We start from the raw sequence: 14,286 nt of genomic DNA on the forward strand, positions 1-14,286 counted from the left end.
ATTGTTGTTAATGCTGAAAATGGAAACACAATGAAGCATGTGGTCATTAATATTGATTTGAGGAGGACGGCTTGAGTAGAATTAGGTAAAAAAAAAAAAAAAGTATTAAATAGGTAAATGGGTTCTTAGGTTAGGTTGGTTAGGTAATATACAATAAGTGGCTCTGACAAAATGATGTGAGGAGATCGCTGGTATTTGGATGAATGTGAGAGTGACCGCTTATCTCCACAATGTCTCTCATCCATGAAGGGTAAAGACACTTCTGCCTTGCCTGGCACAGCCAGACTATTCTCCCTGTATTTTTCAAACACTGTGAGAAATAGTCTGGGACCCAGCCCATTAACGGCCTCTCGAGCAAGGTACAAAATCAATCGTCCAATCAGATTCGTTTATTTGCGTGAAGTGTTCTTAACGAGTAACGTCACTCTTGCGCGCCGAAAGTCGTGTCTACAACAACACAGACGGCGAACGGGAGAGCTGAGAATATGTTCCAAGCCGCGGTAAAACCAGTTTTAAATTACCAAAAACACATTGAAACAAGTCATTGGCAACAGTCAACATGGCGCTAGCCATGTTGAATAAACTTTCTCCATTCTCCGCTCACGCTAATTACTTGTCGCTTTAACAACGTCACGTCTGCCCGTCGCTGATTGGTCCACTCCGCTGTCTGTTTGCTGTGGCTTGCTCGGCCCTCGGAACATGATCCGCCGGACGGTCACCAGACTCAATCGCTGGAACAGCGGTGAGTCTGGTATACCAGGCAAACTTCTGCCACCCTGTTACACGTACCCTGTGTGCTAGTACAACGACCACTTTTTTTGTTTTGTTTTGATCATACTACTCTTTTTGTGTATATACAAAAGAATTTAATTTTTGCATAAATTCAAATGAATCATATCTACAAGTACTGTACATACAACTTCGTATCGCAAAGAGTCTTGTGTTTTGGATTCTAATAAATGGGTGTACAGTAAGTATATGTCAGACAAACTCCTGTTTACAGTAACTTATTCAAACCAGTGTGGATAAAGTAGCTACAATTAACTACATGGTAATCCCTTTAAATATGTGTTAAAAAAACAAACAAACAAACAAACAAACAAAAAAAAACATGACAAATATTTCAAAGAATTTGAAGACAAAGGTTGTATTTTAACTCTGGTGTTTTCCATTAAACATTCTGTGGAAACAAGTTTATATTATTAACTTTATACTGTAAATGTATTTTACATAATACTGGAAGTGCATCTTGTCAAGTGTGTCAGTGTGAGCTGTTAGTGTGAATTCCAGGCATGATTACAAGCTTGTTGAGGTGCTCAGAGATTGCAAGCAGACACGAGCCACACTGCACTGGCAAGGAATAACTAAGGGACACATTCACCTCACAGATAAAGTGGCCTCGATATTTGGTATACATGACACTCTAGGTATGGTATTTTTTAAAAGGATACAATGGTACCTTGAGGTTTATCCTGGCTTCTCCGTGGTAATTGACTGTATCAAGTAGTGGAAGAATGTTAAAATGCTGCTTAAGGACTTTCCCTGACTTCCATACGTCTATACTGGCCTATCAGTGTAAAATAGCTGTATTATTTAGTGGATTTAGTAATGATATTCTTGTATTTTAAGACACTGTTCATGTTCATTTCACACAAGGATCATAAGCAATTTTATGTTGAACTGCACTAATGGTGATCTGTATATGCCTTCTTTTTCGCACATGCTCAGTAGGGGTGTAGATCACCAATCTCATGACGATACAATATTGATTAATTCGACAACGATGCAATATTTGTAATTCAAGGGCCTTCAATAGATTTAATTTGAAATTATGTAAGCATTTACCACAATCAGTAAATCAGTAAAACAATAAAAAAAAAATCAAAAGAAAATGAAATATTTTTAATAGTGTTGTTGCTGAAACATTTCAGATATTTGAATGGAAAGCATTATTTTTAATAAAACTGCATATCTAAAAGATGACAATATGGATCGATGTTTTGCATTTGGATCAATTAGATTGAATCCAGATCGATGATTCGGACATTAAAGAATGTATATTATGTTCAATTGTGAGCTCAAATATCAGGGGCAGAGGTTGTAAATGTTGCTTAGATGCTTAGATGTAATACTTATGAGATACGTTCATGTGAAATAATACCATACTTAAGGTTAGGTTAGCAGCACCCAAGGACTCACAGAGTAATGTTTCTCATTTTAAAATAACAATCACTTTCGAGTACCAGTATACATTAATAACTATTTATTAATACATTAATGTATTTGTGAATTAATGTTAAGTAATGTATTATATATATTATGGATTATAACCTAACCTTAAGTATGGTATTTCACGTGAACGTACCTCATAAATATTACTTAACCTTAATTAACCATTACTGAATGTTTTTTGGACCCTTATTGTAAAGTGTAGCACATGTGTCCCTTAACTAAAAATTTATAAATACTTAAGCCCCCCCCCCCCCCCCTTAACCTTTATTAACCATTACTGAATGCTTTTTAGACCCTTATTGTAAAGTGTAGCACATGTGTCCCTTAACTAAGAAATTATAAATGCTTAAGTTCCCCCCCTTAACCTTTTTTAACCATTACTGAATGCTTTTTGGACCCTTATTTTAAAGTGTAGCACATGTTTCCCTTAACTAAGAAATTATAAATGCTTAAGTTAACAAACCCTCAACCCTAACCCTATATTAGCCTGTATATTTTTTTTAATTTTACCAAACTATTAGTTACTGTTACAGCAACATCTACAGACAGTAGTTGCATGCTTTGCTACAAGACACAAGTAACAGACATATAATTATCAGAACAACGCTCAACAGGAAGTGCATCAACCATGTTAGACAGTTGTCGTATAAGACTTCAGTCAGGTATACAGTCATAACTCACAAGTGATTTTGCACTTACAGTTTTAGATAATGTTTTTTAACATTGTAACCTGTCAAATAATTTACCTTTAATTAAAAGGCATTGCAAAGGTAAAAAAACTGTAAAGTTTGTAGTTTCTTTGTTTTTTTTTCGTTCACTTGGCCACAAAAAATAATTCTCTACTACAGGCCTACTAGTGACTAACTTTTCTTGCTAGTCATCAGATGGTATTCATTGTGTTTGTTGAGCATGCTGCAGTTTTTGTATCGCTGATGGAAACTGCTCTTTGAGCACGTACACATCCAGTCAAATGAGCCTGTCTGGCTGTGAGTTGCCACGCAGGTCGGATGGGCTCCACTCTAAGTTGTTGTCTTTGTTTTTACGGCAGCTATGCATAGTACAGTCAGCAACAGGTCTTTTTGAAGTGATGATAACAGTCTTTTAAACATCCTTTCCACTTACTGCCAATTATTCCATGCTGAAAAAATGCAAAATACCGAATAGTCATTATTTGTTGTGTTAAATGTTAAAGAATGAATACAGTCCTATTTTCTTCTGTTCTATGTACTACACCATTGCTCCACCTATTCGTGGAGGTATACATTTAACTTATCCTCAGCTTTTCTCTTAAAAACTAAACCATTCGCATTTATTTATCATTCTGTTACAATGTAAGAGTACACAAGATGGTGTGAAATCCCTAGCATATTGCAAATTAGTAAATTGTGTCATGGAATTATCTTGTGTTCCATCTCAATAGAGAATAAAAACTTTAACTTTTACGAGGGAACAAATTTAGCCTTCATTCTCAGTTGAGGTTTAGATCAGTCTTTGCTGGATCCATATATTTTCCTTCTTCCCCAAAAACCAAAAACATGCAGAAAACAAATTTTCACTATTCGTAAAGGCTCTTAGCCCCCAATCCTATACTATTGCAGGCTATTATACCATAAATATATTCACATCATTGCAAAAATATCCAATGGACACTGAATTTTACATAATGTCTCCAGATAGATAAGCAGTTTAAGACATCATTTGACATACTCATATGTGAAAATTGGATACTTGATACCTATAAAAATGCATATGTACCCAATTTTTGGATGTTAGTCATTTTCAGTTCTATAAGGCAAACACAAAAGGATAGCATCTGAATGATTGTGGTTTTAGGTGTTGTATAAACAAGCTGCAAATAAGAATAGAATAAATAAAATAAATAGAATAGAAGAATACGGTAACTAGAATACATAGAAACAAAAAAAGAATACAATACAATAAATAGATTTTTATGGCAGAAATTGCAATGTTATAACTTCAGTATATATTTTTCACTTGGCCATTTGCTGTTACAGACCACTTGTATTAAGGTGCGGTAGTGATCAAGCAATTCTAATTACCGTATTTTTTCGGACTATAAATCGCACCTAAGTCACACCAGCCATGAAATGCCCAACAAAGAGAAAAAAATACATATATAAGTCGCACCGGAGTATAAGTCACATTTTTGGGGGAAATTTACTTGATAAAATCCAACACATAGAACACATACAGTGGGGAGAACAAGTATTTGATAAACTGCCAATGGGTTTTCCCATTGGCAGTCTATCAAATACTTGCTCTACTCACTGTATGTCATCTTGAAATGCAAATTAAAATAAAAATAACAATAGAGAACAACATGCTGAATAAGTGTACAGTATGATAATGTTACATGATGCATGAACAACGAAATGCGAACATGGCCGGTATGTTAATGTAACATAGCTACAGTATTAAGAGTTAAAACTATAGCATGAAGAATATGCTAGCAAGTTTACCAAACCATCAGTGTCACTCCAAAACACCAAAAGAACACGTGAAATGATATAATAATGTGTAAATAATTTCACACATAAGTCGCTACAGAGAATAAGTCGCACCCACAGCCAAACAATGAAAAAAACTGCGACTTATAGTCTGATAAATACGGTAATAGAAAAGTTTCTCCTATATGTGCCTTTTAATATGTAATCCTGTGATTTTTAGGACTAGAGTTAGATTGTTGGCCTTATTATTCTTTCAAACGTGTTCACAGTTGAGCGCTATTCAAGAACTGAAGTTGTACTTCCAATTGTGAGGAAAACGCATTTTGGTGTTATAAGACAAAACACATTTTGGTGTTATAAGACAAAAAGGGAAGTTTAGAAAAACAAACTGCTGAAAAGAAGAGGAGAAAACAACAACATTTTTATCTGAAGCATGTGCTCCCATTCCACCAGTTACTATACAAGTAGCCTGGAGCAGGTCAAGGCAAAGAGCGTTCCCTCGACAAAAGCTTCGATCTTCAAAAAGAAGATGACTCCCTGTTTCTTTCAATGGAGCTCAGACACATTGCATTGAAATCATGAGTGGTGTAAATGGGCGTGCATAGTTTGTGGAAGGCGTGATGGAGGGATCAGAGAAAGAAAAAAAAGGGAGCGAGAGACATGCTTGTACTTCCATTTTCATAGTCCCGACAAACCCCTGCAGTGCAAGCTTTGCCCCAGTCATTGTCACAGGCTTAAATAGTCTCTTTTGCCAAGCGAGAGGCTTTGGCGACATATGTCACTTGAGCGACTCTCCTGTCACCCCTTTAGGGCACTTGAGTGGAGGGGTGAGAGGGGGAGGCGTGTTCAAGGGGGCAGGCCTGAACTGGAGCAGGAAGGACATGTCAGATGTATCACTTCAGAGAGAGGAGTTGGAGCTCTCCCCTCTTGGTTCTTTCTATGGATTTTTAGAATTTTTCAATGCACTTGAAGAAGTAAAATGACTCAAGAAGTAGTAAGTACTCCTTAAAAGTCTGTTTGCACACAATTTTTTGGAGAGTTTCCATCTCCATTTTACAAAAAGCAACTGTTAATGTAAAGGAAACTTTGTGGGACACAGCAACAAGTAGTTCATACTGTATTTTTTATAGTTTTTTAAGGCACATTGTGTGTTAACAAAGATTAGTTGTCTACCATAGCAGCCTCTGCTACTTTTCATGCACTGGCTTAGGAAGCACAATCCCTAAGACTTAAAGACTATGATCTGCCATGTGTTCAGGTTCTGCAAGTCTCTAAAAGTATGTTTAGTTTTCTGTTTAATTGATGATGAAGGTTGTTGGTGTTATTTAAGAAAAGTTGCAGCTTGATACATCCCCATGTCATTAAAAAGTAATTATCCCAGCCCGTCTTCAGGACTGCAGTTAGAGTATTTGTGCACATGGGTGGCATGTGTCTGGTTGTAGTTGATGTTGTGTTGTTGTAACTGAACACACATTTGAAGGGAAGGTCGAACCTCTAGGCTAGGGACTATAACAGTGACGGCCTTTCTGAAAGCACACTGTTGGTTTTGCTGGCACTGAATCATTTGTTACTAGTGTATTGGCAATGCACAACCCATCCAAAAGCTGTGTGTAGGGATGGATTTGAGCATGCACTTTACAGTTGTACAAGTCTAAGAATGAAAGCAGCTTGTTACAGTGAGAAAATGTGTTTTTGCAGACTGAAGCTAATTTCTAACCAGCTTTGTTCACCATTTAATCCAGAAGAAGATAATTACAAAAAATCCACATAGTATATAATGCTTTCTCAATTTGTTTAATTGATACTAAATTCAAACAGCTTAATCCTAAAACGAATCGACACCAATTACGACATTACCCTGCCTCACTAAGAAGGGGCAACACATGCCCACTAGTGTCTTTACAAGTCCTACACAGTCATTGTTGGACATCCCAGCCTTCATTCTTCTGATTGCAGGATTAACTGCAGGGCCAAGCCATTTGCACTGCCAAGGATGCCACCGCAGACTCAGTGCTGTGAGAACTAAGCCGTGAAACATCGATGGGCTTAAGCCAATTTATAGTCTGATACTTGGATCTACCCACCGTAGCAGACAACAGCTCTGCCAGTTGGGTTTGCTGTCAGCATGCCATGCCACCAGACAGACTTCTAGGGGAAAAATAGGTTAAGACAAGTCTTTGCTGTGTTGTTTAACAACATCAAAACAATGGGTGACGTAATGCTGTCTTATGTCAATTAGATTCTTTTCCCCATTAAGGCTATGTCTATATGAACAGTACTATGGTATTTACTGCTATGTCTATATGAAAATGACTATGGTATTTATTGTATGCATTGGCGTGTGGACCCTCGGAGAAATGAATACGTTGGCTGATTGTTGAAAAGTTGCCCATTTGTTCTAAAATGCCTATTACATGGTTCAGAAGTAAAACAAGTACCAGCACTGCATTTTTACAAACTACTGAATTAATTTTGTATTACACACTCTGAATTTATGCATTATATTTTGGCATAACTGTTGGAACGTGCAATTGTCTTTTTCTCGAAATTCACCATTGTTAGGTGGACCAAAGACAATGGTAAAGGAAGATCCTATTGAATTTCAGTTCAAATTCAGTGAAATGTCAAGGGAATCATTTTTCAATTTTGATAACACTTGCATCGTGGTAAATGCTGGGGATATGCGCCATCTGTCGATGAAGTACACACACTTTGTATTGCACATTTATGTTATAACTTACTGCCCAGCATTTCCTGATTTTTTTTTCAATGAAACAAGTCAGACAAGTTTGGCCTTGACAGAGGTTTCTGCACTGGTGAATGCCGACTACAAATCGTTATTTTCTTTAAACTGGCTGAAATGATTTCATCCAACACTTGTTGTTTTTATATGTGCTTGGCAGTCATCCTATGAATCTTATATGTGTGTGTGGGTATATTTTTTTTTAATGTTGTGTGTTTTTGACACAAAGTTGTAAAACAATCATTTTCATTCCATTGATTTTCAATGTAAAGCCCCATATTTGTCTGTTACTTATTTGCACTTTTTTCATTTTGTTCCTTTCCTATGAAATTGAGTAATGTACAATTTTAATAAACTCCTGACAAGTACATAATCCCATTTTTCATTTCTCAAAGTACACATTAATAAAGCACATCATTATTTCGCTGAGGGGAGGCTTATTTGAAAAATCAACTGTATAAAGAAAGCACAATAGATCTTTAATAGAATTTTTCAGTTAAAAGCTCTGAGAAGTACAGATGACTTGACGAACCTTTAATGGCATTTAAGTCTTATTGGTGTTTTCTTTCATATTCTCTGGCATCCAGCGACATTTTGCATGAAGTGCTATTCATACAAAAGAGCCTATTTTAAAGACTGCCACTTTGTTTATCTGCAGAGAAGCAACTATTCACATGGGAGGTTCACCAAGTGCTGCGTTTGATCAGAGCAGATACTTACTATGCCTTTATCTTAGGTAAATAACAAAGCATGAATAAATTAACTTTATAAATATATTAATAAATGCAAAATACAATTAACAGATTATATATATTTACTGTATATATAAATGAACTATACTTGACATACAATGAACATGTTTTTAAATGTCACTCTGCAGGTCTGCTGTGTATTACAAAGTCCAAGGATTTCCAATTGATCTTTCACAACACATATTCGTTAACTCTGTCTACATTGATCAGCGGAGGGGATGAGGCTGGCAGGGAGTCTCCAGCTTGTCGTGCTGCTGGCCTTGAGCACTGCGGCCAAAGACCTCAATATCCCTCCAGAAGGTAGGCGAGTCATTTGAAATCTGCTTGCCATCATTATTGGAAATACATTAGATACACTCTTGGTGGTTCATCAGACACAGCAATATCTTTCTTGCTGGCCTAAAGAGCAGCTTTACTAAATTGTTCGATTAAATGTTTCTTAGTTATTCCCACAATCTTCTCTTCATTCTGAGTGTCTTTTTTCTTGGTGGCATCAGATTTAATAGAGGGAGATCCTTGTAAAAGCTGGCTAGATTCAAACAATTAGAGTAGATGAGCTCTTGCAATGGAGTGACAATTTTGAAGTTATTTTAGACATTTTAGAAGGTGACAAAGCAGTTGAACAGTTCAGAGTAGACAACAGCTAACAATGTTAGTTCAAATGTGATAATTGAAATATTTTTAACCAATTTAATGAGAGTCTTTAAAAAAATAGAGGTCTCAATTTAAATATGCATGTCCTACCTCCAATGACAGTATGGTCACAGCGGTCCTCTTTTCCCTGGACATGGTCACTTTTTACACCCTGTACGGTGTGTCCATTTTTTTTCCTTTGCTTTTTGTTCATTTATTGTTAATCGAAGATAAAGTCTATTTTTCCTTCAGTGTGTGTGCAATGTTAAATAAGCAAAAATCATAAATGCTATGGCACGCAGAAATAGGATTTGACAGGGCTAGAATTTGAAAACAACAAATGAACTTTGTTATAGTTTCCTGTTGTGAATGTATGGAGAACATCGCTCTACAGTTTGTCAAAAATAAGGAGATACCTACATACTTCAATATGCACGGGTTTGAAAAACAAAAAAAAAAAGGATGATAACTCTGCTGCTCGCCATCTGTGTACTATAGCCTTCATGTGACATGCCATAAATTGAAACAAAACTTTGACTTCCACCAACTTTCATAGCCATCTTCGTCTATTACCTCTATTGGCACGGTTCAGCTGGTGTAGTAGTTGACTCCCAATCCATCTTTTAATACAACAAGGGCATAGGTTTGGTCTCAACATTGGTAGAGATGATAAAGCAGCATAACCTGCATGAACACTTTTCGCTGTGGACGGGACATTGATAAGACCAAACAGATTGGGTGAACGGCGGTCAGGGCAACATTTCTCACCAATAAGAACCTAATTAAATTGTTAGGCGAAATGATCAAAGCAAAAATAAATTTGTATTGACTTATACTAACTTTTATCTGAATTGGTTCATGTGATACAACATTCGATTATAACCTTTGTTTTCAAAAACTATTAAAGTAACATTTTGAAGTGCGAGTCCCTTTATTTAAAAAAAAATGGGGAGCTATCCAAGAATGGGTCCACTTCTGGGGGACACTGGAGCACGCCTAGACTCAAACTAAAGTATTGTAATTAGGGCTGTCAAAATTATCGTGTTAACGGGCGGTAATTAATTTTTTAAAATTAATCACGTTAAAATATTTGACGCAATTAACGCACATGCCCCGCTCAAACACATTAAAATGACAGCACAGTGTAATGTCCGCTTGTTACTTGTTTTTTGGTGTTTGGAGCCCTCTGCTGGCGCTTGGGTCCAACTGATTTTATGTGTTACACCATGAGTGAGCATGGTGTAATTATTGACATCAACAATGGCGAGCTACTAGTTTATTTTTTGATTGAAATTTTTACAAATTTTAATAATTCGAAAACATTAAGAGGGGTTTTAATATAAAAATTCTATAACTTGTACTAACATTTATCTTTTAAGAACTACAAGCCTTTCTATCCATGGATCGCTTTAAGAGAAACTTATCTTTCCATTCCAACAATAATTTACAGAAAAATATGGCATATTTTATAGATGGTTTGAATGGCGTACCGCAAGCAACACGTCACTTCCGCTCATTAATATTCATGACATTAGCTACTGTTGCTAAGTAAGGACAAGCCACCGTTTGTCCCTAATAGGAAATGAATGGAAATCGTGTACAAAGGAGATGTTTACAGAGTTAAACCTACCAATTCTCTCCGAAAATGATGTGCCTGGTGCCAAATTCACTGGCAAAGATGTGGAAGAACATAAAAATGTTCAGTTAAAGAGATGGCTTTTGTGTCGAAGGCTGAAAAAGACGAAAAAAAACAGCCGACCTAAGCATAGCTTTAGCTTTTTCATCGACGCGACTGACAATGACATTCTCCTGTTTCAACAATCTATCCTTTACCATCAGCCCTGCCTTTCTTATATATCCTCTGGTTGTCCTACGTCTCTTACCGTTCTTGGGGGTAATTTAGTTAGCTTTGTATAGCGATCGCAAATGCTACTCAGTGACAGCCAACGAACACTTTTAATTTTTTCACTGATAAAACATCTTAATCCTATAATTTATTTACACTTCCCCCTTACTAAAGTTGTTTTTTATATATATATAACAGAAACGGTAACTGTGGCAGTCAGATACCATTGTAATTCTTTTCAGGTCACTCATTGTCAGACACGCAGTACGGCACAACGTTACGCTAAAAAAATAAGTCAAAAATATAAAGATGGCTTACCTCTTTGTCCTCTGAAAGACTATGCCAACCCAACATAATGTTTACTGCATATGAAACGTGAATGGATTCGCCGAGCTGTTGTTAAAGTCCACGCAAGTTGATTCGGTCTTCACATTTTTTCCTCTCGAGTTTTTGGTTTCCAGAAACGTATGAAGAAAATATCCGTCATGTGTCGTAATGTCTAGAGTCGTTTCTACAAGTTCCAAAAAAGCAATGCGTGATCGGCATGTTCGTTTTTGAAAGATTACCGGAGAAAAGTAGCACTTTTTACGTTGGGTCTATGCGAGGGCGGGTCTATAATGTTCCACTTCGGCTTTACTTCCGCTTTACGATGCGACGTCACGGTCTAAAAATAGCATGCGTGCGGTACGCCATTGCGATTAATTACGATTAATTAATTTTTAAACTGTAATTTACTCGATTAAAAATGTAATTGTTTGACAGCCCTAATTGTAATATAAAAGTGATTGACTGGGAAAAAAATCCATGACAAATATGTCAGATATCCAAGATATCCAAGGACTGATCTACATCTGAGGCATCCTAGACTACCCCAAGACTCCAACCAAAGAACTCTCATGAAATTCTGATGTGTGATTTCATTTCACATATATATTTTTTTCATGTCAGTGTCCCTCTGAAGTGGACCCATTCTTGGGACTTGCACTCTGAAGCCACCGTGTTGCAATACGGTAATGCACATAATGTAAACAGTGATTCAAATGAGGGACGGCTAGCTTGACTTTTTTGTTCCTTGTGGAGGTTGGCCTGACCGCAGTAGTTTTGCAAGTTAGCAAGTTCACACAGATTAGTGCTATGCTAACTCTGATGGTTGGACTTTTAGTAGCAAAATTAGTGGTGTTTCCCCCACTTCCACAATATTGACGTCTTTTTATATTACATTTTTTATCATCATATATCTTATCATATTTTTTACATATACAATACATATAGCCTTCTTCGGAGGGGGTGGAGGAGGCGGCATGTTGTACTTCTGTCGGCGGGATTGTTTGAGTGTGCGTGTTAGTCTGTGTGGCTGGAGGAGGGGGTGGGGGGTCATGTCATCAACCAATCAAATGTGCGTTTGAGAAGGGAAAAAATGACCCATCACATTCAGCAAGCGAAAGGGATAAATGTAAGTCTGAACATAATGAAAATAATTTACTTTATAATGGTAGGGTCTATTCTATCCTTCCAACAAATGGGAAGACAATCTAAATTACCCATATCACTGAACTCATTATATAATGCAAAAAAGGTTGCCTAAAAGTTGGTGGGGACAATTTGAGCATCCTGAAAAGTTGGCAGTGTTATGTCCCTACCTTCCCTATGCAAACGTACGCCCTTGTAATACAACAACAATTGCACAGTGTCCCTATTTTCATCTTTAAACAAATCGAAGTTTTTAGCTCTGCCGGTTTTAAAATAGTGACTATTTCTTAAAAAAAAAAAAAAAAAAATCTCATTCCAAATGTACAGCCAGCCACGACCTTTGAATTTATCAAACAGCTTTCTAATACAAAAACATTAATGGTCAAAGTGGGTTGTGCAGTGATCAATCTTTGTAAAGGCATTATTTGTCAAACAGTTCTTATATTAGATTTTAGTAGTTTTGTGTATCGATAGCAAAGGTGGGTAGTAATGCGTTACATGTACGCTGTTACATTTACTTGAGTAACTTTTTGAGAAAAATGTACTTCTAAGAGTAGTTTTACTAAGCCATACTTTTTAAGTTTACTTGAGTAGATTTGTGAAGAAAAACGCTACTCTTAATCCGCTACTTTGGGCTACACAAGAGTCGTTACACTTTTCCTCTTTATTCTACATATTACATTTATTTATTTATTTTTTGCCAGTGATGCCAAGAGTAGCGCTACTAATTTCACCAATGAGACGTCGCAACAATAATCACATGACTCCATCACACCAATCAGACGCAAGCTTGCCGTTCTATGATCATGCCAGCCTGTTCAATCACATGGCGTCTTTAAAGCACCATAAAAAATTAAGTATTAAATAGAGCGCTGCCCCCAGTATGACTCAACCTCTTTCCCAGTTTTTATTTGGTACCCATTGACAACAGAAAACCGGCGATATGATTTCATAATAGTAACTACGAAGGAACTACAGCAGTTGTGTCCAAACTATTCCACATAGGGCCGCAGTGGGTGCTGGATTTCATTCCTACAAAACAAGATGACATCTTTTCACCAATCTGGTGTCTCACAAGTGTAATCAGTTGATTGCACTCAGGTGCTGCTTGTTTTAGCACAAACTTCATTGGTTAAACTGTCTGTGCTCGATTGGTAGGAACAAAAACCAGGACCCACAGCGGCCCTTGCGGACAGGTTTGGACACCCTTGAACTACAGTATTCACTATTCAAACTAAGAACTATTTTCTCCATTAGAGGGCACTCATGCTCTTTGGACGAATAATCCTTCATTTTTGTTTTCTCTCATCAGAATTCTATTATTTTTTTCCCCCTTTGGCTTCATGTCGTTATGTAATGGATTATTATAAAGTAAAAAAAAAAAAAAAAAATCAAACAACAATAAGCAGTTACTCACAATGTTCACTCACTACACTACTGTACTCACTACTTGAGTATTCTTTTCACCAAATTCTGTTTTACTTGTACGTGAGTACATTTTTCGGATGACTACTTTTACTTTTACTTGAGTAATATTATTGTGAAGTAACGCTACTCTTACTTGAGTACAATTTTTGGCTACTCTACCCACCTCTGATCGATAGTTGAAATATTACTGATCCATGTTACCGAGAGTATCTTTACATTGTGTCTTTGTCTTTTAATGCCAGTGGAGCAGCTTCCTACCATTGTATTTCACACTACTGGGCCGATTATTGCCCTTCCTTCTGACAATAATGTGACAATTAGATGTGAAGCAAGGGGAAATCCTCCCCCAGAGTAAGTGCCAATATTTTTATGCTCGTACTAAAAAACTATGAACAGCTGTGGAATGTTCAGTTCACCAACATGCATTTTGTCCGGCACGAGCAGATACAGATGGACAAAAGATGACTTGGACTTTATTCCTCCCCAGCCTGCAACAATCAGAAGTTACCAACTTGCCACTGATGGTACTTTTGTGCTTCAAAACAAAAGCCTTGCCCGATTTCAGGGTAAATATCGATGCTATGCTTCCAACAAGCTGGGAACCGCCATGACAGAGACCATTGAGTTAATAGTTCCAAGTGAGTAACCTTCATGATAAAAGCCATACCTGTCAACCCGAGGCAGTTGGCAATCTTACAAATAGTGACGCATGCC

At 36.9% G+C, this 14,286-nt stretch overlaps 1 protein-coding gene across 15 annotated transcripts in view; it reads left to right on the plus strand.

Annotated features, from left to right (window-relative positions):
• LOC130905999 (neural cell adhesion molecule L1-like protein) overlaps window positions 1-14,286 on the plus strand; it is a 104,877-nt gene that overhangs the window by 16,921 nt on the left and 73,670 nt on the right. For 13 of the 15 annotated variants that reach the window (XM_057819910.1, XM_057819842.1, XM_057819877.1 and 10 more), the window contains exons 1-5: window positions 5,560-5,694; window positions 8,102-8,179; window positions 8,324-8,495; window positions 13,815-13,923; window positions 14,017-14,210. In XM_057819910.1, coding sequence (XP_057675893.1) covers window positions 8,414-8,495; window positions 13,815-13,923; window positions 14,017-14,210 — 385 coding nt within the window. In that variant the 5' untranslated portion in view covers window positions 5,560-5,694; window positions 8,102-8,179; window positions 8,324-8,413. Of the gene's footprint in view, window positions 1-5,558; window positions 5,695-8,101; window positions 8,180-8,323; window positions 8,496-13,814; window positions 13,924-14,016; window positions 14,211-14,286 lie in introns of those variants that run through there. The other 2 variants (XM_057819860.1, XM_057819851.1) reach the window with 2 other exon arrangements.

This window comes from Corythoichthys intestinalis, chromosome 2 (genome assembly GCF_030265065.1).
Source record: "Corythoichthys intestinalis isolate RoL2023-P3 chromosome 2, ASM3026506v1, whole genome shotgun sequence".
NCBI lineage: Eukaryota > Metazoa > Chordata > Actinopteri > Syngnathiformes > Syngnathidae > Corythoichthys > Corythoichthys intestinalis.